Source organism: Glycine max, chromosome 2, assembly GCF_000004515.6.
Source record: "Glycine max cultivar Williams 82 chromosome 2, Glycine_max_v4.0, whole genome shotgun sequence".
Classification (NCBI taxonomy): Eukaryota; Viridiplantae; Streptophyta; class Magnoliopsida; order Fabales; family Fabaceae; genus Glycine; species Glycine max.
The window spans coordinates 44,901,324-44,927,199 of NC_016089.4; the positions used below are offsets into that span (position 1 = coordinate 44,901,324).

Genomic DNA, 25,876 nt, shown 5'->3' on the forward strand with positions numbered 1-25,876 from the left:
GAAAAGAAAAGTATTGTCTTATAGCCAAGCATTCCTATTTAAGCAAGAAAATGAGACACACCACTGATTTATTTACTTCAGGGAATAATAATAAATAAATTATTTTTAATTTTTATAATGAAGAAAGACAAGGGTATAGCGAAGAGAGTGGGGGAAAAGGAATCACACATGACATGAGGGTGTCTTTTTTTTTTTTTTTATCCCCGTCGACTCCGTGGAAGGGAAATCCAAAGTGACCCTATTATTTTATGGTACTACTGTTTTGTGGGTTTTGACTAAAGAGAGAGAGAGAGAGAGAAACACCTTGTGCTGTAGTATCTTCTTCCTTCCTCTTCTTCTTCTACTGTCATTTTCCCATATATACTCTCGAGGAAAACAAAACCCAAATCCACTTGTTTTCCTTTCCATACCTCTCTGGATTTATTTATTTGTTTATTTATTTTCTTCTAATTTAATTTAATTATTCCCTTTTTAAAATTCCTTATTCCCTTCTACCTCACTCACTGCTATAGCTTAACAACAACAACAACAATCTCTATCTCTATCTCTATCTGTCTCTCTCTTACCTCTCACCACATTCTTCCACAATCTCTTCATGAGCATGAGCATGAGCATGATTGTTTGCAAAAAGTTTCAAAGACTCACTGCAACCTAGTTACCTTCTTAGCTTAATTTCTCTTTCTCTCTTTCACCACTCCTTCCTTCCCTTCCTTTAAGCTTCTTCAATAGTTTGGCCTTTGAGTTAGCTTTCCAGATTCTTTTCTTGGGAAAAGATTAGAAAAAGAAGGAGGTGAAGAGAACAAAGGGATTATTATGATTATGTTATACACAGTACTATACTCTCCTCCTCCTCCTCCTCATGATCAGGTTGTGAATATTGCACTTTTAATTAGCCTTGTGTCTTGTCTCTCCTGAGTATAGTATCAAAATCTGATATCATTTTAATAAAGGAATAAAAGAAGAAGAACGAAAGCTGTTTCATAGTATATATATTTTCTGAGCGTCAAGCCATATCCCCATAAAGAAGATGACCTTGGAAGGGATTTTCATTGAGCCCACCTCAACCACTGCCCCTGATCTTTCTCTTCACATAAGCCCCCCAACCATCTCCTCCTCTTCCTTGATTTCCAATCATGGAAGTAATAATTTCCCTTCAAGAACTACTACTTTGTTTCAACAAGCCCACACAGAACTCTCTCTTGGAAGGAATTTCACTTCTGAAACGCCAACACCAACACCGACACCAACACCAACACCACACAACCCTTATTATCAAAGCCTAAACCACTTCCATCATCTTCACCATCACCACAACCACAACAACAACAACAACACTAGTACTAGTGTTAATACAACAAGTACTACCACTACTAATACTCCCTTGAATCACATAAACTATGGAGTTTCATTGCTTGATGTGTCATCATCAGACACCTTGAGGCCAATCAAGGGGATTCCTGTGTATCACAACCGTTCATTCCCTTTTGTGGCTGCCATGGACCATGCTAGAGACGATGACAACAACAACAACAAGGATCATCACCATCATCACAAGATGTGCTTATATAATAATCATCACAACATGCCTTCTTATCACCCCTCTCTCTCTCCCTCCACAGCTGCTCCTTCTCCTTCACCTTACTTTGTGGATCCCATGTCCCTCTTGAACAACGGCTCCACCGTGGCGGCATGTAGGGCTGCCACCGCCACAAGGTTTAATGGGTTCTCCGGCGATGCTTTCAAATCTTCTCATCCACTGCACCAATATGGGGTTGGTCCTTCAGAGGCTTCTTCTGGGTTCATGAGATCAAGGTTTCTGCAGAAGCTTCCCAACAAGAGGAGCATGAGAGCACCCAGAATGAGGTGGACAAGCACCCTCCATGCCAGATTTGTTCATGCGGTTGAACTTCTTGGTGGCCATGAAAGTAAATGTTACATTTCTTTCTTTCCTTAATTTTCTCCCATTTTAATTTTTCACAATTTCTTTTTTTTTTCTTCCTTTCAATATTCTTCCCTCTTTCCTTAATCGAGCAAAATGACTTCGAGTAATTCTTATAACCGACCTAATCTGATAAGATAAAGATTTGTTTTTATTGTTGTTAATTTCCTTCAATCCCCTCTCATTTTTTATTTAATTTTTAAGTTGACTTTATGTTAACTTCAATTTTCTACACATGTTTTCTCCTTCTTGGTTTTATTACTGAAAATTTAGACTGTTACTAGCTTGTTGTTTTTTCTCTGTTTAAATCTTAGGTTTTTAACTTTGGTTATCTACTAATGTATTTGGATATGGTGAATTAATTTAGGAGCTACTCCAAAATCAGTTCTTGAGCTCATGGATGTGAAGGATCTAACACTAGCTCATGTGAAGAGCCATTTGCAGGTAATATACTATCTCTTAATTGTTTCTCTTTCTCTTTCTCATTCTCTCTCTCTATCTCTCTCATGTGTGGGGGGCGGTGTTTGTGGTCTATCTATCCTACTGGCACGGTAACCAATGAAGAAAGCAGTGAATGTGGGAGTAGTGTGGATGAATGAATTAAAAGTCTTTAGTCAGCTGAGTAGGGAGCCTTTAACGTCTGAGAAGACCAGACAGAAAACAGTTTCTGCTTTGAAAGAGAGAGAACAGACAAAGATCATCATTTTCCAATAATACACACACCCTTCTCATTACAACCTCATCAACACATCAACCTCGTAATTAATGAGGTAAACCCAACCAGACAATCCCAGAAGCTCGCCAACATAGAAAGAAAGGAAGAGAGAGAATATGAAAAGGGATCTAAACGGGAAATGATTTTATATTCTTCTTTAAACTTTTTGTAATAAAAAATTTGGTATTTTTTTTATTAATATGTATACATCTCACGCAGTCACGCACGTTATTAATGGATTTTCTTCCAAGCATGGAAAAGCCTTTTATATATAATGCCTTTGTTTTTGTTTATGGCTTCTTCCCAGATGTATCGAACTGTTAAGACCACTGACAAACCTGCAGCATCTTCAGGTAATTCGTATTGCTTAATCTTCAGCTATTTTTTCTTTTCTGTTTTTAGCAGCCTTATCTTTTTCTTAAGCATACACAAATTAATATAGGTTTTTTCATATAATGGAAATAATATCACACCTTGTTCTTCTTTTTAGACCCTACAATTTTTTTTTACTACTACTATTACTTTTAATTTTACCGCAAGCTATTCATTTCTTTCTTTCCCCTCTCGTACTTTTACACAAACCCTTTTAAAAAGGGATTTCCACAGAGATATATCAGATATGTTGAACAAGACTAGCTCCACATTAGTCGAAAATAAATTATATGTAGTATTAAGATGCATGCAAGCATATATGAAATTTAAAAAAATTTAACTTTGCAGGCCATTCAGATGGGTCTGGAGAGGATGATTTGTCTCCGATGGGTAGCACCGCCGATCGTGGCGGTCTTCGGCAATTTCCCAACCACAGAGGACGGCCGGAATGGCAGGCGCAACAAGACATGGACTACCCTTCCACCACCCCTATCCTATGGAGTAATTCTTCAAGGTACTACCCTTACCAATTTCCACTTTTATATTGTTTAGACCATAAATTAATTTTTGTTTTTTGTATATATCTCTGTGGAGTGTGCAGCCTGTTTGGACGTACATGTTTGTGATTGTGCTTTATTTGCTTTTGCCTTTGCATGGTATCTGATGGATATCAATGCAATGCAAACCCACGTCCACCGGATTCTTTTTTTTTATGAAGAATAAAAAGGGTTCTTGTGTCAGCTTTTGCTTTGCTTGTGTTTGGTTGTTTTCTTTCTTTTATATATCTTTTGTACCTCACCGAATTTTTTTCGCCTGAGATGTGTATTGAAGCCATGATATGATATGGGTATATAATAAAGGAAAGCTTCAAGACATAATCAAACGTTAATTAGGATAAAAAGCAAAGCACCCTCAGCTACATGTACTTTATCTTTTCTCCTTTGGAGAAGAACTTGATCCATATATTAGTTATATGTGCTTATTATATAAGTCCTGCTACTAGCTTAGCTACCATTTATGCTGCTTATTATTTGAACATACCTAAGTGTTATATATATATATATATTATGTATTATGGAGTTCTTATTCTCCACCACAGGAGATCCAATAAAACCCAAATAATAAATTTCTCCGTGTTCATCATGAGTGCCATTAGCTTCAAATATTCTTATTAACAATGTGTATATTGAAATCAAATTATATATTAAATGGTCATGGAGGAAAATAAGCATATTCTACTTCAGGTGTTTTAGCTTAAAATGGTGTTGCTTTGTGTTTTTTATTTTTTTACTAGACCATGTTAGGAGAGGCCCCACCATGGTGCCTAGCTAAGAGATTCCTGTTAGGGGGTCTTGGAAGAGGAGGTCAGAAAGAAAATAAAAGAAATATTTTATAACTAGAAGCTTTTTGACTGTTAATTAAGTCTTGTTATACGTACATGTCTTAACCATGAGCCTCTTTGTTTTTATTTTTGAAGATATTTTGTGAGCCATAAGAAGCACCATATGGAACAACTTGCACGAGTTACATTGTTAAGAAATAATAGTGAAAATAATAAGAATCAAATAAATATACTTTTAAATGTCTAATATATATTAATTAAATATACTGACTTTCTAGTAAATACATACATTTTATTTTTAACCCGTATTGTTCAAGCAATAGTTAGCAAAATTCTTACTATAACCTTAAAAGTTTAAAACAACTAGAGGAAACTCTACAGAGATTTCTTTAAAAAAAGTAATGATAAAACTTGAATAATTGATTAAAAAATACTCATGTATCTAAAGCAACATTTTTTTTTATAAAAAAAAAAAGAAGCAAAACTGAATGCTCAAGATATACACTCAAGGCGATAAGTTGACTCTCTTGCATGATAATGAAACTTTGAAAAACATAGGATCCAAAATTTCTTTTACCTGAGAATATATATATAGTTAGTTAATTAGTATGTAAATTTCTGATATATTCAATTAACTACTGACTTTCAAAAAGTAAAAACATACATTAACTTGAATCATTGATTCATAAAAAAATACACAAGTATCTAATTAATTTTTTTTTTTTTTAAAAAGAAGTTAAAGTGAATGCTCAAAGATGTATATACATTAAACTTTAGGGCGATAAGTTGACTCTTGTTCGATAATGAAGCTTTGAAAAACATATATAGGATCCAAAATTTCTTTTACCTGAGATTACATAACGTATGTAAATTTCTGGTACGTATGTGAGTTTTTGACTTTTTCAAGTAACACTATTTATCATGAATAGCAAGTGCAACACAAGACATGTACCTTTATGCTGTGCCTGTTATAACATAACCGCTCAAAATAACAAAAAAGCCATCTTCACAGTTCAAGAGCTGTAGCTTATTAGTGCCTATATATCTCTAAATTTGTCCGGACATTAGCCTAACAGTTCCTATTTTCACATAGATTTATTGCATATTTGAGTCAACATAAAAGCAAGAATTCCTTTTAAGGTAAATAAAATTAGTATTCAAAATGCCATGTACGTGAATGGTGCAACCCAACCTAGCTTTCACATAGAGCCTGTACTTTTTAAAAGCTGAAAAACCGGAAAGCACAGCCTCTATTATTGAAATAAGATGGAAGCTAGTGTGACTGAATAGTGTCAAACGATCATGAATCAATATTTTTTTTTAGAAAAATACTGGCCTAGTAGCACATATAAAAAACTTTATATACAAAATCAGTTGTACGTAGCAGCAACAAAACTATGCAGCATACTCCTGGGCTTATTAATTATATTCCCTCTGTTATATCTGAAAGAAGGATATTAAAGATCATCTTTTCAAACATAACATTTTAGATTGAAGATATTTATTGTAGATGACTCCTTGGTTAAAGGTAAAAGCTTAACATCTAATTAGTTCAAGTGCTTTTTTGTTGGTAGCTAGCGTAAGTTTAATTCCTGTAGTGAGAATATACAATCATTAAAACATGTTTTCCTCCATTTGAATATCGTTTAAATTAAGTTGGACAGCTCATGTGTACTACTTTTCTCTAAATTTCTGTAGTGAGAATATGCTTAAGGTATTGCTATATATATATATATATATCCACCATTTTCTACCATACTATATATTTTATATGATACGCGGTACATCTCTTGAGAGTGATGGAACTAAAGCATTTTTTTTTTGTTATTTTTGGTGACCTTCTGAATTTCATGAAACTGACAACAGTTGTGGAGAGTCACGGCTAAGACCTAGTTCTAACGACATAGATGGTCTCAGATCACCTATCCTCCAGTCACAAACAATATCAGGAGGGCATCAAATTCAGGTATTCAGAGATATAGCATTTGTTTGTTAAGTCATTTTATTTCTCATGCATATATATGATGTTAGCACAATATATAGTAACAAATATACTTACAGGAGTGTGATTCAACCCAACTCAAGAACAACATGGCGGGTTCTAATTTGAAGAAGAACCCAAGCTTGGAATTCACATTAGGAAGACCAGATTGGGATGGCAAAGAACAAGCCTAGCCTAATTTTGATTGGTTCCCTTGTTTTTCATTTTATTTTGCAATTTATTTATAAACCATGGTGACAACTTCTTCACCTTTTTATGAAATGTAGAGGTAATTATTTAGATAAATATAAATTGGTGTCTAGGAGAAGAAGAAAAAACCCTTCGTAGTTCTACTTAATTAGCTAGCTTCCGAAAGTGTTTTGAGTTCATAAACAGTTTTGTTTATATTTTACTTTGCTTTTATTTATTTGTGAGGATGAAGGAAGGACATTAATTAAGATGTAGCAACCAAGGCTTTTATGAAGGAAGAGATGAGATGCAGGTGCATATGTAGAAGAGCAATGAAGGAGAGGGTGGGGGGAATGAATTGAAACTAGGGGAAGGAATTAGAATAGTTACATTCTTTTTTTGTTGTTGTTGAACTAGTTTGTTCTCAGTTCTCTGCTCTTCTCTTTATTTTTTTTCGCAAATTTGTCCCTTTTAATTAGTTTCTTACGTTAAGATAATATATAATCTGCATCTGCTGTCAATAATAATAATAATAATCTGCATGAAATTTAGTTCTTAAAAAAATCTAGAGCAGTTACCCTTCTATGCACGGGATTGTGAGTTAGTTTCTTAATATATAATGTACTCATGTACAATACTGAAGCAGACAAATACTAAACCCAGGCTTCCTAAGCTTTTTATATATATCAATATGAGTGTTTCATGTTAGGAAATGGATCCATTTGATCTTTTTAACTAGCTTGTCCACATCCAATTTCACAATAATCCTAACTCGCGTGGAATACGTTATTGAGTTTCTTCGAACTTTTTCATGTTTGTATCAAGAGTAACTGACTTACTGCCCAACAATGCATATTGTAAACCTAATAAGTAGTCCTATTATCTAGTATATTTATATTAAAAACTACTGGGAAAATTAATGCGCATTCAACTTTTTTTGACAAAGACGCACACCCATCTTGAACTAATATAGGTGTGAACTATTACATGTTGTGAATAGCTAATCTTTGTCCACGATGACCTTTAGTAGAGTTTTATCTTTTAATTATATATTTTTTTATTCACAAATTTAAATTCAATTAGAACTCAATTTTTTTAGAAAAATGATTTTTTTTTAATTTTACTTAAAGAAAAGAATCCGAGTCTACTATTTAGATAAATAAAATGTTGGCCTTTTTCTCTTTTTTTGCACTACACTGTTGTCCATTACATTTATTATCATTTTTTCTTCTTATCTTTTTCTATTCAAAATACATACACAAGAAAAAGTAAAAGAATCATTTTTATTAAAAAAAAGATTAAATTTTACATCAAGAAAACAATAATTGATAATTAAATATATTTATTTATACAGTAAAGTATCTTTTTTATTGAAATGATTAAAAATATAATTTAAGAATATAATAATATACAATATATAATGAAATTTGTCACACAAATAACATTTATTTACTTTCCTTTTTTATTGAATGCATATATAATAGATATGGTAGTTTTAATTTTTTAATTGTTTAAGAAATGCTTTTAGAAAAGAATTCTCAAGTTAAATAAAAAAAAACATACATGTGTGATGAATACTTAAAAAGTATCATAAAATTTCTTAAATAATTGATATAAATCTCTTTTATTATAATACAATATTTATGTTTTTTATTATGATTAATTTTATTCCTATAAATTCTTATTAAAAATATTTGAATAAAATTTGTCCATTATAAAAGTAAAATCAACCATCTTTAATTCTTACAGGACTTTAAAGATCATTTTATAAATTCTCATGATAAAATTCATAAAATATCATTTCAGGGTAGAGCATAGATTGAAATATTCATTTTATGTTATAATTATTAATAATGTTATACTTTTTTTTAATATATAATTCATATATTGATAAATTATTTTTCCCATTATAAGTTTTTATCTTATGTTTTATTATTATTTTTATAATAATGCATTCTCGATTAAATTTAAAAACATATAATTTATATTTTTAGTTATTTTAATTTAATTTTATCATGCGATATACGAATGATATACGGTGATAGTTATGATACAAACAAGACTGAGCTTGGGCCTAGGTGGACAATGGACCAAGACCCTGGATATTGAGGAGTCTAAAAATCATTCAACAATTTTTTTTATCATTTATTTTCTTGACTTCTCAACCGGAACAATTTATAGTTTAAGTTTCTAAATCAATGCTTCAAAACTCTTTAAATTTTGTAGGGTTTTTTTTTTTTTATCTTGCCAATCATTCAACTATATAGAGCCACGAGACACATTTTTTTTTAATTTTTCATATATATGTAGTAAAAAGTTTGATGATTGTTGATTATTATTATAAGAGTTCATTGGTTAATTACTCCACCATATTTTCAAAGGAAGAAATAGTATTAAGATAAGAAAAAAAATATATAATTATGTATATTATTTTAAAAAAAGTGTATCTTTCTATCTCCTTTGCTTTATTAGGATTAGGAGAAAGAATAAGGGGAAAAGAAATAGGAATAAAAGAGATCAGTAGTAGAAAATATGTGTTGTTTGAATGGATGGGAAAAACAGTAGAAAAAGATAAACAAATTATAAGAATTTTTTTATATTAATTAAAAAAATATTTTTTCTCTTATTATTTTATTAGCACTATTTCTTTATTATGATTTAAAATAAAAATATGTGATAAAAATTATTTATTTTAAAATTAAAACAAAACATTTCAATTATAGAGCTTCAAAAAAATAAAAAGTGATTTCACAAGAGTGTAAGAATTAGGGATTTGAATCCTGCACCCTCTATTATTTAGTGAAAATACAATAATATTCATAATTAAAATTTTCTTTCATCTTCGAACCTTAACACCTCCATTCTCCATTCTATCAACCTATGATGACATCTCCCTTGACAGCATGCTCCCACAATGACATCCCTTCCTCGATGGCACATCCACTGCAATGACATGTCTCCTCCTGTGGTGGCTCCCCCAGAATGGTCGTCTTCCATAAGCAAAAAATGCTTTCGAAATGGTTGTTTTGGAAGCATTTTTTTTATTGTGGAAAAACACCATTCCAAAAGCAGTTTTTTATATCTAGAGTATTTTGTATATTTCGAAAATGGCATTCTAGAAAGTATTATTTTGACTTATGGAAGGATCATTTCGAAAGCAAAAATTACAATTCGGAATCAGAAGTATATTTTGTATCTTTTAGAATGATCGTTCTAAAAGCACTATTTTTGCTTATGGAAAAAGTGTTTCAAAAGGATCATTCCGTAAGAGTATTTATATCCTTATGGAATGCCTGTTTTGAAAAGAGATCTGGAACTCAAAATAGGAACACATGTTTCAAGAAGAAGAGTTGAGTTGGATAACAAGAAAAGAATGGAAAAATGGAGGGTCTAGACTTGTGCTAGCTATGGGAGAAAGAAGAGGAAAAATATAGAAGGGATAGGTTGAGATTTTTAAAAAAATGGGAGGTACAGGATGCAATGCAATAAGAGAGGTGCAGAATTCAATTGCCTGAATTATTGTTTGTTGAGCATTTACCATCCAAGTTTAAATTACTATGCACTTGGATCATATTATCCCAACTCATAACCTTCCAATATTTTACAATAATGTTTTATTCATTGAATGAAAAAACACTCTCTAAATTAATAACAAACTATTAATTGATTAATATAATTTTATGATCCAAACAATATTAAAATTTTAGAAGTTTTACATACTTTGCATTAATTACGAACATATGATATGATATACTTGACAAAAAATCATATTTATTAAGAATGCGATAAAGGATTTGATCCCAAGTTCATGCATAACAGATCAACCCCATAAATAAAATGTGGTCAGTTCCTTGAGGAATTATTCTTTGTCTCCCGGCTAAAGAATACCTTGAGTTCATCCATAAAATACTTTGCATTAATTTGTTTTGTTCATTTTTTTTACTTGTTACCTCCTATCATATTTCACTACAACTTACATTAAAATAATCTATCAATTTGCAAAATTTAACTCAACTGTAATTTGCCAAAGTCCTCCTTAGGTATGTCCACAGGGTTGATTCTGCATACAATTTCAATCAATATCCAATCCCAGCATTCAGAAACAAACTTTCTTCGGTTTCTCTGTGCAAGAATGAATCTGATAGCTCGATGTAGTTCACTTGTGTGCTCTGTTAAACTTGCTTATTACTCTATACAAAATCATGCATGTCACATTTGGTGATTCCACTGAATACTGATTCTTTAAAACTAGTTTTTAGAAGATTTTGGCTTGCTCCAGTTCCTTCCAAGTCTACTAATCCTATTAGATGTGTGCCTTAATGCTGAAGCTCCTGAACGTTTTGTTTGTGGGTTAGAATATTTTGTGTACTCTCTTTAATTCATCTTTATTTGCTTACAAAAAAAATCCCAACATTCAGAAGTGCTCAACAGAAGCATCATAGTAGAAACGACGCTATCATTGGCAGAGTTCAACTTGTGAACTCTGCATCATTTCAGATCATTCAATTTTCAAACGCACCCATAAAAATTGCATGCCTGAAATGCCAAATAGTAACCTTCAAATTAATACTCATTGAAACAACAATAGAGTAAATTGTTATAACCATATGTACGTTATGTTATAATAGGACCATGCACTCAAATTTCAACTATATATAAGATATCTCAACTTTGCCATATTTGACTGTTAGCTGCTCTAATATTGCATAAACATTCTTGCTCACACAAATGCAGCAATTACAATTTACAACTCGTTCCAAAATTACATCATTTAACACAGCAGTCCAATTTCATCAAGTCTACAAGTTGTACAACACCAGGTGGCAACATAGGTAAATAAAGTAAAAGCACTTGGTTTTCCAACTTAAAAATTGAAATTTGAAGCACAATACATACAACCAGGAATTTTATCAACACTACTCCGACTAAAACACATGAAACCAAACTGTGGCATTTTATTAACATAATACAAGCATGCTATTGAAAGCCACTGAAACCAAACCATGAGCAAGATGAAGGATATGAGACTCTACCAGTCAACAGAAGAAGCTTTTGCCATCCAAAAAACATGTTTGTGTAAGATTTGTGCACAACCTTCTTTATGTGACCGGCACCTAAATTGAATTTTTGTCTGCAAGGTTACGGGTACCCCAAGCAGCTGAGTAAGTAGTAATTGCAGAGCCAGTCACACTCAAAGATTGCTTTGCCAATCCAAGGCTCTTGCTAGTTACCAGCCACACGGTATAAAGGAATCCAACCCATCCTGGATCACAACATTTTCATGTGCAGGCAATATTATAGTGTTAGCTAACACAAATAGGACATAATAAAAGACCAAAGCCATAAAGTACTCTATCCTTGAAAAGGTAAAAAACATAGTGTTACAGGGACCAAATCTATTGCCAACATAAAGTTAGAGATGCCACAGAACAAAACCTCTGCATCTGCCCATTGCTAGTCCATTAGGCACTTTTCATTTGTAGCATCTATTTCAACAAAAGCTAGTAGAGTTCAATTGAAATTTAGAATCTTAGCTCTTATATGGAAGGACAAAACTTATGTACAGTTCCTTAGGTGCTTTTAGTATTGTTCTCCAATCAGAAATAAAATTTCAACTCGAGAACTTGTGCTAACCATTAATGTAAACATTTATTATGCGAATTATTGAATTAAACTTCAATTATATTAAAAGAAAAATACCAAAAGGCAAAAGCACGTAAAGAACTGCATCCAAGATTTCTCCTACATGGAATCCCATTTAAAGCGACATCTTATTAAAACTCTACTCGAAACTGTTGGGAGTAAACCACCATTCTAATCCTTAAAAATGTATATTGTTGTCACATTAGTCCCCGAAACTACAAAAAAGTTCAAGTCATGAAAGTGCAATCTGTCAATCAAATTAGTTCAAAAAAAAAATGTATGACTTAGTGATAATGTTAACATACGTTTAGAGACCAAAATAGTAATAAGTTGATAACTTTATGGACTTAAATGAAACAATTGAGAATTTCATGAACTTAATTGGAATTTGGTTAGTTTCAAAGATTAATGTGGCAACACTTTATATTCTCAGGGACTGAAATGATAGTTTACTCAACAATTGAGCTTCACAATTCACACAACCGATCAAAATCATCATAACAATTCAATAGCAAACAAGTTTAACTAAAAACAAAAAATGTGGCAAGTAGAGAGAAGATAATTATTGTTACCAGCAGTAATGATAATAGCCACAACAGCCCAAAAAGTGACGGTGGAAATAGCAAAGATGGCCAGTGATAGTGCTCCAATATATATAGCTGTCACAAAAGCAAAGAACAGAACCAAGAAGCCTCCAGCCACAGCCAAAGAAATGAGAAGGGAGACGAAAATGGCATTTACAGTAGCAGCCAGAAAAAAGAGCGTAAAAGCAACAAGTCCTGAGAGAGCAACAAGTGCAACTATCCCAATCTGCACGCACCAATTACGATCACAAATCACAAAACTGATTAATTAATTTGACATTATTATAATTAAAAACAATATTCAATTAGAGAGAGAGAGAGAGAGAGAGAGAGACTAACGGAGATGAAGAGGATGCGTCGGAGGGGAGAACCTTGACGGGACCAGTGGAGGAGTTGGCGAGAGTAGGTTCTAGAAGCTTCGGGGAAGAGAGGGATGAGGGAGGCCTTGATCTTGGAAGGTTCCAAGATCAGACGCTGAACGGCGTCGTATAAGTTGTTGTTGTTGTTGTCCTTCACTTGTTCTTCTCCATTTGGCTTCTCCTCCTCCGCCATCTTTCAAGATGCAATTCAATTCAAATGGGACACGACACCAGAAAGATTCAGAGTTCAGACCAGAGTGTACTATGTGACTATGCGTTGCTTTGAAAAAAACAAACAGAATAATGTTCCTCCTTTTACTCGTGGTTTCATTATTTTATTGTTGGCTGATTCATTGTACAGCGACACGTGAAACTTATTTTATTTATATTTATATTAAAAAAGTAAAATTCATCTCGTGAATTTGAAAAAAACTGTATGATTGTCGTGTGACATAATCTAGTTAATTGAGACAAATTGATGAACAAGTGCAAGTCACCAAATATTGTCATATAGTACCTTATATTAAGGCCCGCGTGATATGATTGAAACATTATTTTGTTTGATAAACTATATTCAATTATTTAAGTTAGTTCAATTGATTATTTTTTTGGAGAAAAGTTTTGAGTTATAAATTCAAATTCCAGTTTTGTATCTTTTAGGATGCCATTTCATTTATTTTAAAATAAATAAATATAGAATTACTGATATTTTAGAAAATAACTTTTCTTATTCACATGGGAACATCACCTTCTCATACCTTCTCACGAAAATAAAAGTGTAAAAAAAATAATAAAAATGAAAGTTACTACTAATAGTTAATAGGAATTGTTCATAGCACTTGTATGAAGACTCTATCTACTCCCTGTGACCAATAATTGTTGTCAATCCTTTGAGGCGTGGAACAATGTAAAATAAAACAGCTTGGTGGGTTAAGTGTGGTGGTGTAAAATTAACTAACTAATATTGTTTCTATTGTCAACAATTATAGTAGTAAAAATATGCATATTAAAAAAAAATAGAGTGATTGAGTGTTTTTTTATAAAAAAAATAGAGTAAAAATATAGAAGTTGGAATTTGAATCCAATCCAAAAAACTTATTTTGACACATCATAACCAGGTGAGATGATTCTATTAATTAATATATATGCATACCAAAAAACAATATTTCAATATATTCATAGTTGTCATATTTTAAAAAAATGGTGAGCTGCACTGTTGCACTTTGTGGACAAGCCCAACTCACCAGATACTACATCGCATGGCAACTCATTAAATGTGGTAAAAAAATTTAAAGTACTATGCTTATCAATATAGTATATAGTAGAACAATAGAGGTGTTAATGTGGCTCGCTCATGAGTTGTATGAATCAAAATGGGTTTGAATCGGGCTCATTTGATTTCATTCACATGGGAGTTATTGTTGGTCACTACAAATATTGTTTTTGGTCCCCATAAAATTTTATCCCTCTATTCAAACACTTCAATCCTTTTTCTTCTCCCACTCCTCTAACTCATGCCCTGTTGTGTTTTATTTATTTATTTTTACAATTTTTATATTAATTATAAATGTAAGTTATCCTTTTTATAGTAATCAAATTAATTGTAATATAATTTATTATTTTTAATAGTACTTAATATTTTTTGAATTAAAATCAAAATTATTTAGATACAGGTTATCATTTATAAAAATAATCAATTTAATTATTATAAAAATTACCTTTATTAATTATAATTGAATCAATTCATGATATTATTTTGATTATAATGAAAAATAAAATTTTATGTTTTCACTAATTTAAATTTAAATAAAAAGATAATTTATATAACACTTAATTTGATTACTGTTAAAAAAGATAATGTGTGTCATCATTAATATAATTTGTATCAAAATTAATTCAAGTAAAAAAAATAATTAAAAAAGAAAATTAGTTTTTGATTAAATAAATTTCTTTTAATGCCATTATTTTTAAATGTGCATCAGTTACTTGTATGTATATAAAGATATGTTGTATACATAGAAGTTAGATAATTAATAAGAATAATTTTCTCTCATCCTCTTTATTCTCTTGGATTCAAACTGGCTTCAGAAGGAATTACTAAGCTTTTTCAACAATGGAAGATACTTCAAATTCTTTTAAATCCATCATTCCTATTCTTGTATTGGTTTCATAGCCTCTCACTGCAGTGTACATGTGTTCACTAGCTTGCTTGTTGCCACTTCCCAGTAACGCAAGTATTTTCAGCAACTTAATCTACAAAAGGAAAGTAGCAAATCTAAGCAAAAGGAACAAGTAACATGCAGAAACAAAACGGTCCTGACGTCCTGTTTGGATAAACTTGTCCATAAGCACTTATATCCAAACATGAGCATTAATTAATGTTGAATTTAATAGAACCTGAATGAAGGGTGCAGGCATTTGGTGATAATCATAAGTCTTGGGCAAATTTAATACCTGAATGAAGTAATCATATTCTACTGAAGGGTTGGGGTCGTATAAAATAGTTTTCCCTTCTGATCATTTTAATTAACATGAAAGAATTTTGAAGGATTGGGTCAAATTTATGGCCATAGCTGTCCCTCACTATCAATTTTATTGTCATACTCAACTTTTGTTGGTCTGCTGGGTTGCAATTAATCTGAGTAGGTTATGGTGTAGCAGCAACTGCCTTCATACCACTGCCATCCTTTGCTTCCAATTCCAATCATTGGCTCGGATTAGTGTTGTTGCTATATATATGCAGTCTGCTGAAATCGAAGCTGATTGGCTATCTGAGATTGAAGCCGTGCATCCAGATTAGTGTTAGCAATAGGAAGTCCTCTACATATCATCAAGAATTCCTATACATTGGCGTAGTTTCCTCCCATTGCATCAAGAAGTGCCTTCAAGTAATTCCTATGGACACACAATGCCAAAAGACACCTAGAGAGATAGATAGATAGAGTTGAAAGAATATATATATAACCCATTTGATAAGTACCTTTTACCAGTGTTTTAAGAAATATTTTACTTGCAAAACATACTTCAACATCATATTCTGAAGCATGAACAATTCAGAAATATTCTCAACAACAAAAAAGAAATCTAGGAGCTTTGGTATTGAGTCAATAATTGAACGAGTTTATTTACACAACCAAAAGAGAGAGAAAGGGAAATAATTTCTCAAAGCATCAAAACCTTTAAATTTTCCAAGGATACCATAGATTTTCTTCGCCGCTGAAGACAACGACGGCTCCCTCCACTCCTTCTACGTCAAATCCGTCAAGGAAATGCCCTACTACATCTCCGTCCTCCAAATCAGCGCCGCCGACTCCGAGGCACCCACCGCCGCCCCCTCCGCCATCGACCCGATCTCCATTATGTCCAAACAAGGCTGCAAGGCCTTCACGGACCTTCTAAGAGGCTCCAAGGCCCTTCCATCTTTCAAGGAAAACGTTGACGGCGGCTTAACGGTTTTCTGCCCCACCCACAGCACCGTCAGCGGTTTCGCGGCAAAGTACAAGAACCTGACCGAAGCTCAGAAGGTTTCACTTCTGTTATACCACACGACTCCCGTATACGAGTCACTGCATATGCTCAAGTCCAGCAACGAAATCATGAACATTCTGGCCATAGAGGGAGCGAACAAGTACGACTTCACGGTGCAGAGTGAAGGGGAAGACGTGAACCTCAAGACCAAAGTCAACACAACAGTGTACATGACACTGAAATTATCAATAATAATACAGTGTGCTAACACTTATGTAAATATAGGAACTACTTTTTACATTTCAAAAAGATAGAAACTAATTTGCAAAAATGAGTATAAAGACAAATTCATTCCAAATTACAATACTTGGCCTTTGCTATTAAGTGTCAAGACTTCATTCAAATGTTTTGCTAAGAATCCTATGGCAAAGTATCAGAAGAAATAATAGTCCTACTTGCTCTCATTGTGGGGTCCACGGTCACACTCATTGTTGATCATTGCTTAAGTTACATGGATTCCCTCCCACTCCCAATTATAAGTTCAAGTCAATATCTTCTCAGACACAATCTGTGAATTCCGATGCTACTGCCACTCAGAATCTTTACCCTTTTTGTCCAAACAATTATCACATTGTCCACTTCTATTTTGAATTCAATTCACACCACTTCTTGGATTCTAGATTCAGGGACAACTTCCATTATATGCCATCTTAGGAATTTCTTTCTCACTCTCCAAACATTAGACGTTTCTTATGTTTTTCTTCCCAACACTACAAAAGTACCTGTTGCTGGAAATTGTCAGCGTTCAAGTTAAACACCTTTTAATATTTAGTGTTCTCTACATACACTCTTTCAAATTTAATATGCTGCCATTAAGCTCTTCGTTAGACTCTTATACTTAAAGTTTTCACTTCCGAGTTCTTAGATTGCGAAGGGTAGCATTCAAGATGGACTCTGTATTCTTCAGACTGGTTCCACTATATTAGTACTCAAGATTTGTTCATTTGGCCTATAAAATTTTCAATCCAATAAACAATAAAAACAATATAATTTTTTATAAGCATCCTACATATGCATTCCATTGTCAAATAGGTTACCGTTTCATTCCGACAATCATTTTTTTGATAGTGTGTTTGATTTAATCCACACTGCTAGTAGATGACTATAGCAGGTTTACCTGGCTATTTCTAAAGAAACACAAATCAGAAGCTCCTACTATAATTACACAGTTTTATGCCTATGTAGAGAATCAATTTGCCACTAACATAAAAAGTTTCTGATTTCATAGACTATAAATAGAATTAGCTATGACAGACTTTTACACCAAAAGGTGTTACTTATCAGTTCTCCGGTGTGGAAATGACCTCAGCAAAACTCCATAGCTGAAAGAAAACATCATCATCTCCTTAAAGTGGCCATATCTTTACAATTCCAATCACATGTGCCTATCTCATTTTGGGGGTATTGTGTCTACACTTCTGCCTTCATCACCAATTGGCTTCCTTCAACAGTTTTGAACAAGTCTTTATTTGAACTTCTTTATCAAAAGGAGATACAGTACACTACCTTTAGAGTGTTTGGATGTTTATGCCATTCATCCACAGTTCCATCAAAGACACAAAATTCCTACAGGAGCTACTGTATTTGTCTTGGACACCCCATGAGTTACAAAGGCTACAAATTATATGATATTGAAAAGAATACCATTTTTATCTTCTGAGATGTTTGCTTCCATGAGGACATTTTTCCTTTCAAACAAATCCCATCAGACCAACCTCAATTGATCCGTTTCCCGACCTTGATGTCCCATGCCCCGTACCAGATCACCTTCAATTTTCCTCCCCTCCACCAAACTTCCGATCACAAAATCCTGCTTTAAGTCTTCAACCAGACCATAATTCAGACACCTTACCCGATACATAAAATCCATCTCCATCCAACTCACCAACTGCACCTAGAAGATCTTCTTGACCACGTAGATCGCACTCCCACGGTTCAAGACAATGGTTTCAGGACATCAAGGAGTGATTACTCCTTACTCTCACTGTAAGCTTAAACATCTTGGACAATTGAAATAGCACGATCGAGCGAAGGCATTTTCCTCTCACAAAAGAAACATGCCCTCTCTTTAATCGAAGAAACAGATTTTCTTGGATGTAGACCGGCTGCCACCCCTATGGACCACAATATGAAATTAACATAATCTGATTATGAGCTTCTATCTGATCATGGCATCTATAGAGATCGACACCTTATTGGCACTTGGCAGATTACTTACTTTACCTAAGAATATAAAGACCAGACATCAGCTATGCAGTGCATAACCTGAGTCAATTTGTCTCTCAACCTTGCACTACTCACCAAAAGCACTCCTTGTCAGGGAATACTATTTTCTGCTAAGTCCAGAATTCATTTACAGGCTTATGCTGATTTTGATTGTGCAGCTTGTTCTGATACTAGGAAATCCGCAACTGGTTTTTGTGTCTTAAATTGGTACCATTCGCTTAGTTCATGTCTCTCTACTCATCACCAAGTGTCTGACCTTCCCACAAAGCTTCTGCCAAAATTCTCATTCTGGCTGTTATTAACCAAGATAGGCATTCAGAACATCTTCCTCCCATCTCGAGGGAGAGAGAGTATTACCGTTAATGTACTTAGTTGAAATTAGTTATACCTGTTATTCTAGTTACTTCAATATGTACACAAGTTACTTGTAAGTGTGTATATTAAGATCTATTGTTCATATCAGTTAGTCAATGTATGAGAATCATTTTCTTTCATCCTTTTCATTCTCTTTGATTCAATAACTTGTGTGGTACGACCTGCCCAAGGCAAGCAGCAAGAAAATGGGACAGAAAATCCAAGTTATTACGTGTTGGAGGCAGACTTAACAAATGAACCAGTTCCCAATACTGTCCGAAGGTTATTGAAAATATTTGTGGTTATTAAGCATTCTATTTTCTATTTCCTACTGGCGTTTTTTATGCTTCTTGGTTTGGTAATAAATTGTCATAAGTCAAACATACCATGAAGAGTGGATTTTCACTAGTCAATGCAAGTAGCCTTGACCACCTCCAAGATGATAGCAGCAAAATATCCATAATTTTTTTTGATTCGTAGGAATTGAAGATTTACATCACTCACACATCCTCCTAACAACTTGTATCAAATTTATCCACAAAAATAAAATGTACAACTTTTATGACTTTAATGGGTTCTTAATTCATCCAAAAAATGCAGAACTAAAGGAGCTAAATACTAGTCTAACAAGATGAGTTTAATGGTCAATATAATCCAGAATAGAAACAAAGACAGAAAGCATAGAAGCTCAATAATTACAGTGAAGGGATAACATGATTTATATAACAAGCACAGAAGCTCCAAAATTGTCCTCCCGGAGCTCTTATACAATGAGAAACATAAAAAGCAAAATACCAAAGCAAGATTCCTAACAGAAAACTGAAAATGAGAGTAAAAGTAAAAGGAAACCCAACTGAGTATAGGAATCAATCTGGCAATCATGGCCCCTTGCATGCATGTCTTACTGTGTTATAACATAGCAATAAAGAAGACAACTCAAGGTCAGAACCATACCAAATAACCTCCTTCAAAGTTTCAAAGTCAAATCTGGTGTTGAGTTATCTATGTCTACAGGTGGATTCACCTCAGTAAAACTCAAATTTGAACTTCCAGTCAGTATGAAATTCTGATGACTATCACCTGCCTCAGCAACTTGACGAAAACTACCAGGCCACAACAAATCTGACTCATCATCCTCCAAGAATATCGGGTGGCCAACATACCCTTGATCAAATCTTGCATTGTTCTTTATCTCAGGACGCCTCATTGTTGGTGAGAAACCATGGTGCAGTGAAGAGTGCGCCTTTATTCCTAAGGACCTGAAAGAACCATGCAGAGGGAGAGATGCTAGATTGGCGTACCTTTCAGAGAAAAATCCCATTCTCATAGCCCTTTTTGCTAATGTCCTTTCTCTCTTGTGTGCATTCTGGTGTCCACCAAGAGCCTGAGAACTGAAAAACTTGCGCTGGCAGTAATTGCAAGAGAAGACTCGTGGAATGGTTGCTGCTGTAGTTTGTGAGGCAGGTTCATTGCTGCTCTCGCTAGTGCTTGAGAAGGAGAATCCTATTGAATCTCTTCCCCCTGGCGCACTATTCTTGAAGTTGAGACTTAAGTCAAGTGAAATAGCATCTGAATTAGGATGAATCCCTATTGGATTTGTGATGTTGGAAATGTTAGTGAGACTGTCACTACAAGGACCTATAGAGGTTTCTTGAATAGATACATTGGAAGCAACCTGGCTGCTAACTTCAGATTCATATGCTGCACATGCCTCCACTTCAAGATCAAAGTTTGGTTTCATGATCTAGATGTACTTAAGCTAGAAGCTAATTTACAAAATAGAAGTGGGCTGTGGCTATTGACCACCAGAGTATTCAGAATAAGATCTATTTCTGAGCTTGCACTGGGATATTTACTCTATCCTGCAATTAGGTAAGCCATGAAAATCAATCAGCTTATATTTAGCAGATCATCAAAACAAAACAAAAATAAAAAAATCTTGAGTAAATATTGATATTGTGAAAGATTACTAGATACTCATCCATGTACCATGTTTTGTGATTCATGTGCCTTGAAAATGGACTTTCAGTCTTTCACTGGTTGAAAAACATTTCTACTTGGTGCTTGTTTGTTTCATGATATGTTTAGCCAATCAAATGTAAAAGAAACAAGCATTAAATTGTAGGGCGATTCTGATAGAAGACAAAATAGACTCTATATGAAGTAAAAGCTATTGGTAACATAAAATTGGTTGCGTAGCAGTGGCCATAACCCCATACTAAAAAATACAAACAAAATCATGTTTTAGTTGTATTTTTCAGAATTTATGATTATTTGACTTATGACAGATTTGGTAACAAACGTAATGGTTAAATACTACTCTAGATTTTGAGCACAAAATCCAACTATCATAGATTTTGCTTTTTCAGACTTTACCTAGCAAAAATTTAAAATCCAGATAAACAAGAACGCTGATTGCTGAATATGAACATTCAAAACCATACAATTTACTAATGTATGATTGAATATTTGAAATTAAGGTGTAACTAGATATGGATGCCTATTCAGATTGGAGAATACAACTGCAATACCTTTAGCATGGAGCTAATCTTGATTGAATCTTCACATATGCTTGTTATCTTACCTTCTGTTTTGCTAGGAAGTGATAAAGTGGAATAACCATAGAGTAGAAAGGAGACATGCCACCAAGTTCATGAACTAATAGTTAGCCAGTATTAGTGTTTTCACATTTCATCATGGCCAAAGTATCATCAACAATCCAGGAAATCAAATTCCTGTCATTGTCAACTACAATTAGTAACATATATAATCTGAAATCAATGTTGAATCTTCTATGGAGATTCTTTCTGATTATATATTTCCAAGGAATCATTGACTTAGAGAATTGGACGTCAAGAGTGCACCTCAGTCCCTTGATGAGAGAGAGAGAGAGAGAAAACAGCACTCAGGTTAAACTTGAACTCCATCAGTTTGTTAGTGCAAGTCAAGGTTTAGAGACAATTAAGACCACCAATCAGCACACAAGACAGAGAAAAACAAAAACATTAATATGGAGATCCAACAACATCAGCATATCCAAAACAAACAATTACATGCACACACTTGTTTGAGTTGTTTCATCTTTGTCCCTCCCAATTTTGGAACTAAATCTACCTGGATTTTCATTCTGTATAAACAAACACACAGTTTAGAGACAAAGAAAAGGCCTACTTGTGATAGTTTACAGAAGAAAATTACTTTGGAGCCTTTAGCAAGAGAAGAAGATTTTGGTGGTGACAAAACGAGGCAGCACTGATGGCATTAGATGAAGTTTGAAAGTAAAATCCACAAACCATTTCCTTTATTCAGTGATTCAGACTTATCTAAAACTCAAGAAAGAGTTGAGAAAAGCTAAAGTGGAAAAGTAAAATAAGACAACCAGTACTTACTTAATTACACAGATGACAGTGCAAGAAGTGTTGCATACCTTCTCAAATTTCAAGATCAAGTGAAAGTGGCTTGCTTCTGAAATCAACCTAAAAACTGCTTTGGAATTGGAGACATCTGTTCCCAGTGTAGCTTTCCTAGCTATATGACTGTTTATGAGAACATAAAACTGGTCATTGAGTTTTTCTATGTTTCTGAAACACTAATAGAGGGTAAGGTGTGACCTTACTTAGATATTTTTTTTAATTAAGAAGTTTAACTGAAAAGGAATAAAAAGCAAAGGAAGAGTAAATGGGGGAGAGAGAGACATAGAGATGGTGGGTATTGATGTTTAATTATGGGAAAGAACAGGTAAGAAAGAAGTGGAGAGTTGGGGAACAGAGAAGTCAGAGGAGGAAAAGGAGGGTTTTGGGATATATAAAAAGATAGAGAGTGGGAGATATGATCAAATTAATATGCTACAGTCTTTTGAGTGTATTTTTTTTTATCATAGATATAAAAAGATTTACAATAATTCATACAACATGTTGGATAAATTGAGTTAAACATGTCCGATAGAGTCTTTTGATGTTACAAGGTAGCATACCTTTATTTTTAGTAAATAATTTATGCATGCACTCATATTTTATATTATTTAATTATAAATTATGTCATGATAAGTTTATTATAATTCTAATTGGTTAATTATACAAAAGTTTTTATTTACACAAATAGTATATAGAAATCAAACTTATTTTTCTCCTTTTTGCAGGGCTTTTTCTAAGAAAGTTAACAAGTAAGAAATAACAACTGCTTTACCTGCTTAAAAAGTTCAAACTACAACTAGGTTGATCGTACATGGTATGAGGAAGAACCGAAAAACAAGCCAACAACAGTGTAGTCATTATTCCCACCAAAGATTCTCTAGCTTTCTTTCTCTCTCCATCTCCACCACTTCAAAAGTGTTTCAGATAACACCACAATGCATGGGTCAGATTTCAAAGTCTCATGTTTGGTTCCATCTAGCACGTCCAACATAACAACTCTCCCCATCCTATTCAGACCATAGCATTAGCATATATTTATTCATGATCCCATGTACTATGATATAACATCATTTGTTTCTTAACAACTCCACTGACAATAAATAATAGAACCCGTGTCCTTCCTTTCCCAACAACCGTTTTATTTAGTATTTATGAACTATGAACCCCCCTCCCCCCTTTTTTTTTTTTTCTTTTTCTTTTCATCCTTGTAGTATTTGAAAAATTTCTTCTACTTTTTTTTTTATCAATAAGAATAAAAAATAGGTTTATAATAATTCATGTATTTGCTCAAGCTAAACACTCTCGGTCCTTCCACTTTCTTTCAAGTTTAAGATAACATTATAAAGAGACACCAATTATAGCATATTGTTATTAATTTTTTCATGTAGAGCACCGTTTGGCTTTTTTTTTCTTCCTTTAAAATAAATAAATAAATTTGGCTTTATTTTCCAAGATTATAGTAAAATGGACACACTAAGATAATTGTTCCTTATGTATTTTTGTATTTGCTTTCAATCAAAATTGAAATTTTATCTTACTAATTTGCATAATAAAAAATTGTTTTAAAGAATCATGCAAATTAATGATGTGAAACTCCAATTAATACAAGAAAAAATATATAGGTTTTCTCGTGGTAGAACAAGAGTTGGACAATTTTACCCGGAATCAAGTTATTCCGCATGAAAATATACCTAAAACAACTGTCAAATAGAATTGGAACATATAAGGTTCTTTGTTCGGGCAAAAGGATAACAATTTGTGCCATTACGTAGGATATAGGAAACTAAGTGGATATAATCGACCCATCGAAGAAAGGAAGAAGATTGGAGGGTTTCCATTCCATGGCCTTCAATCTCCATCATTGACATGACAGTTTATAGAAGATAATGGGATGGTCCATTATTCCACGCACGAAGTTATAGAAACATAATGGCCATAGATACAACATTTGCTCTTTTCAACTAGCTAGGAAGCGCCCCTTTTTTCTTTCCTTTGATCTTTAATTTCAGCCACGCGAGTTGTCATCCCTTGCTTGCAATTGTGAGCACGAGCATGAATATTTGGGTCACACAAATCCATCATGCTACACTATCTAACAATATCATCATTCACAATCCTATAAGGGAAAGCTAGCTGCTTCAGTTATTTAATATCAGTCATGCCCTTAATATGATTTGAAATAATTAACAATCTTTACTTACACATGCAATTCTCTGACCATAACTTGTGTACAATTATTGCGTGGCCACACTCACAAGAGTGCTTTAAGTGGTAAAAAAAAAGTTTGATTTCAATCGTTGATAAGTTTTTTTAGTATTACTAAATCAATAATTTGAATTTATTACATGAAAGGAGGCCAGGCCTTGTATTTGAATTTACAATTATACATTGAAAGTGTAAAGAGTTGTTGCACTAATAAGAAATCATGTTAGAAATACGATTAAGATAATTATTATTAAAATATATAAATTTATTATATATGGGAATTTCTAATTGATAACAGTATAGAAATCTCTTATATTGTTAATATATATTATTAGTTCTTTCTAAAAAAAGTGTAGTTAAAAATCTTTAAAGAGTTTAATTTTTAGATAAAAAGTTTTTACACCATCCATCAATAAAAAATTGTGAAAAATATAATTTTAAAATAATTAATTATTATAAACATCAACAAATATATCATACATATTGATAATTACTATGCATATGTAATTTGAATATTTAAATCACATAGAAATTATCTAATTTTTCTCTCTTTTATTGTTTTTTTTGTGTTAAAACATTAGGAACTTAATTTCTTTTGAGTTTTTATCCCGTAGATACTAAAGTTGATTAATTTACATTAATTTTTTGTGTTGAATTACATAGTAGGAACCCTGGAAGAGGGTTGAAGAACTGGAGTAGCGCGTTCAGTGCGTCAACAACCGCTCAGCGAGAGGAGTCAATTTAGAGGCTAGGCTTAATGTGTCTTTGGCAACTTAGCGCGTATCTAGCAGCTTAGCTCACATCTGATAGCTTAGCACACGATCACTTATGCCAGTTGGACTTCGCATTTGTGCTTAACGCGCACGTGCAGACTTAGCTTAACGCACAATCATTGTCGAAAAACATGATTGTGTTGCATTTTGAAGGGAACAAAAGGAAGAAACCAGGGGACAATTTTTTTGGGACCAAATAAGAAGCTAGGGCACAAGAGAAGAAGGAGAACTCACTCACTTGGGGATCCTTTCC

General features: G+C 33.2%; 4 protein-coding genes across 14 annotated transcripts; 2 read left to right on the forward strand and 2 right to left on the reverse strand.

The window, feature by feature from the left end:
* The first annotated feature begins 230 nt into the window (after positions 1 to 230).
* LOC100796325 (transcription repressor KAN1) lies at positions 231 to 6,649 on the forward strand. The gene is made up of 6 exons (XM_003518319.5): positions 231 to 1,925; positions 2,307 to 2,383; positions 2,962 to 3,007; positions 3,375 to 3,540; positions 6,235 to 6,334; positions 6,430 to 6,649. The coding sequence occupies exons 1-6, from the start codon at positions 1,028 to 1,030 to the stop codon at positions 6,541 to 6,543; spliced, it is 1,401 nt and encodes a 466-aa protein (XP_003518367.1). The 5' UTR covers positions 231 to 1,027; the 3' UTR covers positions 6,544 to 6,649.
* Positions 6,650 to 11,153: 4,504 nt separating this feature from the next.
* Positions 11,154 to 13,408, reverse strand: LOC100306640 (uncharacterized). Its single transcript, NM_001251069.2, has 3 exons — positions 13,105 to 13,408; positions 12,754 to 12,991; positions 11,154 to 11,801 (listed from the first exon to the last, which is right to left on the reverse strand). Exons 1-3 carry the CDS (start codon positions 13,315 to 13,317, stop codon positions 11,653 to 11,655), a joined length of 600 nt encoding a protein of 199 aa, NP_001237998.2. The 5' UTR covers positions 13,318 to 13,408; the 3' UTR covers positions 11,154 to 11,652.
* A 2,985-nt stretch (positions 13,409 to 16,393) lies between these two features.
* On the forward strand, positions 16,394 to 16,906 carry LOC102661338 (fasciclin-like arabinogalactan protein 2). Its single transcript, XM_006576030.1, has one exon. The coding sequence runs from the start codon at positions 16,394 to 16,396 to the stop codon at positions 16,904 to 16,906; it is 513 nt and encodes a 170-aa protein (XP_006576093.1).
* A 3,021-nt stretch (positions 16,907 to 19,927) lies between these two features.
* LOC100788768 (zinc finger protein 4) lies at positions 19,928 to 23,649 on the reverse strand. Of its 11 annotated transcripts, none has more exons than XM_041008714.1 (4): positions 23,418 to 23,645; positions 22,660 to 22,768; positions 21,764 to 21,967; positions 19,928 to 21,094 (listed from the first exon to the last, which is right to left on the reverse strand). In XM_041008714.1, exon 4 carries the CDS (start codon positions 20,971 to 20,973, stop codon positions 20,200 to 20,202), a length of 774 nt encoding a protein of 257 aa, XP_040864648.1. In that variant the 5' UTR covers positions 20,974 to 21,094; positions 21,764 to 21,967; positions 22,660 to 22,768; positions 23,418 to 23,645; the 3' UTR covers positions 19,928 to 20,199. The 11 variants fall into 11 exon arrangements, with proteins under 11 accessions (XP_040864648.1, XP_040864637.1, XP_040864641.1 ...); XM_041008703.1 differs by having other exon boundaries at positions 21,764 to 22,359; XM_041008707.1 differs by lacking the exon at positions 23,418 to 23,645 and adding an exon at positions 22,097 to 22,359 and having other exon boundaries at positions 22,660 to 23,025.
* Between the last annotated feature and the right edge of the window lie 2,227 nt (positions 23,650 to 25,876).

What these genes read in the sequence shown, in the direction of transcription:
- LOC102661338 (XM_006576030.1), top strand. Translation starts at nt 16,394, where the DNA reads ATGCCCTACTACATCTCCGTCCTCCAAATCAGCGCCGCCGACTCCGAG.
- LOC100796325 (XM_003518319.5), top strand. Translation starts at nt 1,028, where the DNA reads ATGACCTTGGAAGGGATTTTCATTGAGCCCACCTCAACCACTGCCCCT. An exon ending in ACTTCTTGGTGGCCATGAAA is followed by an intron (nt 1,926 to 2,306) that starts GTAAATGTTACA and finishes GAATTAATTTAG; the next exon opens with GAGCTACTCCAAAATCAGTT. An exon ending in CAAACCTGCAGCATCTTCAG is followed by an intron (nt 3,008 to 3,374) that starts GTAATTCGTATT and finishes TTAACTTTGCAG; the next exon opens with GCCATTCAGATGGGTCTGGA.
- LOC100788768 (XM_041008713.1), bottom strand. Translation starts at nt 20,973, where the DNA reads ATGAAACCAAACTTTGATCTTGAAGTGGAGGCATGTGCAGCATATGAA.
- LOC100306640 (NM_001251069.2), bottom strand. Translation starts at nt 13,317, where the DNA reads ATGGCGGAGGAGGAGAAGCCAAATGGAGAAGAACAAGTGAAGGACAAC. An exon ending in GACGCATCCTCTTCATCTCC is followed by an intron (nt 12,992 to 13,104) that starts GTTAGTCTCTCT and finishes TGGTGCGTGCAG; the next exon opens with ATTGGGATAGTTGCACTTGT. An exon ending in GGCTATTATCATTACTGCTG is followed by an intron (nt 11,802 to 12,753) that starts GTAACAATAATT and finishes GTTGTGATCCAG; the next exon opens with GATGGGTTGGATTCCTTTAT.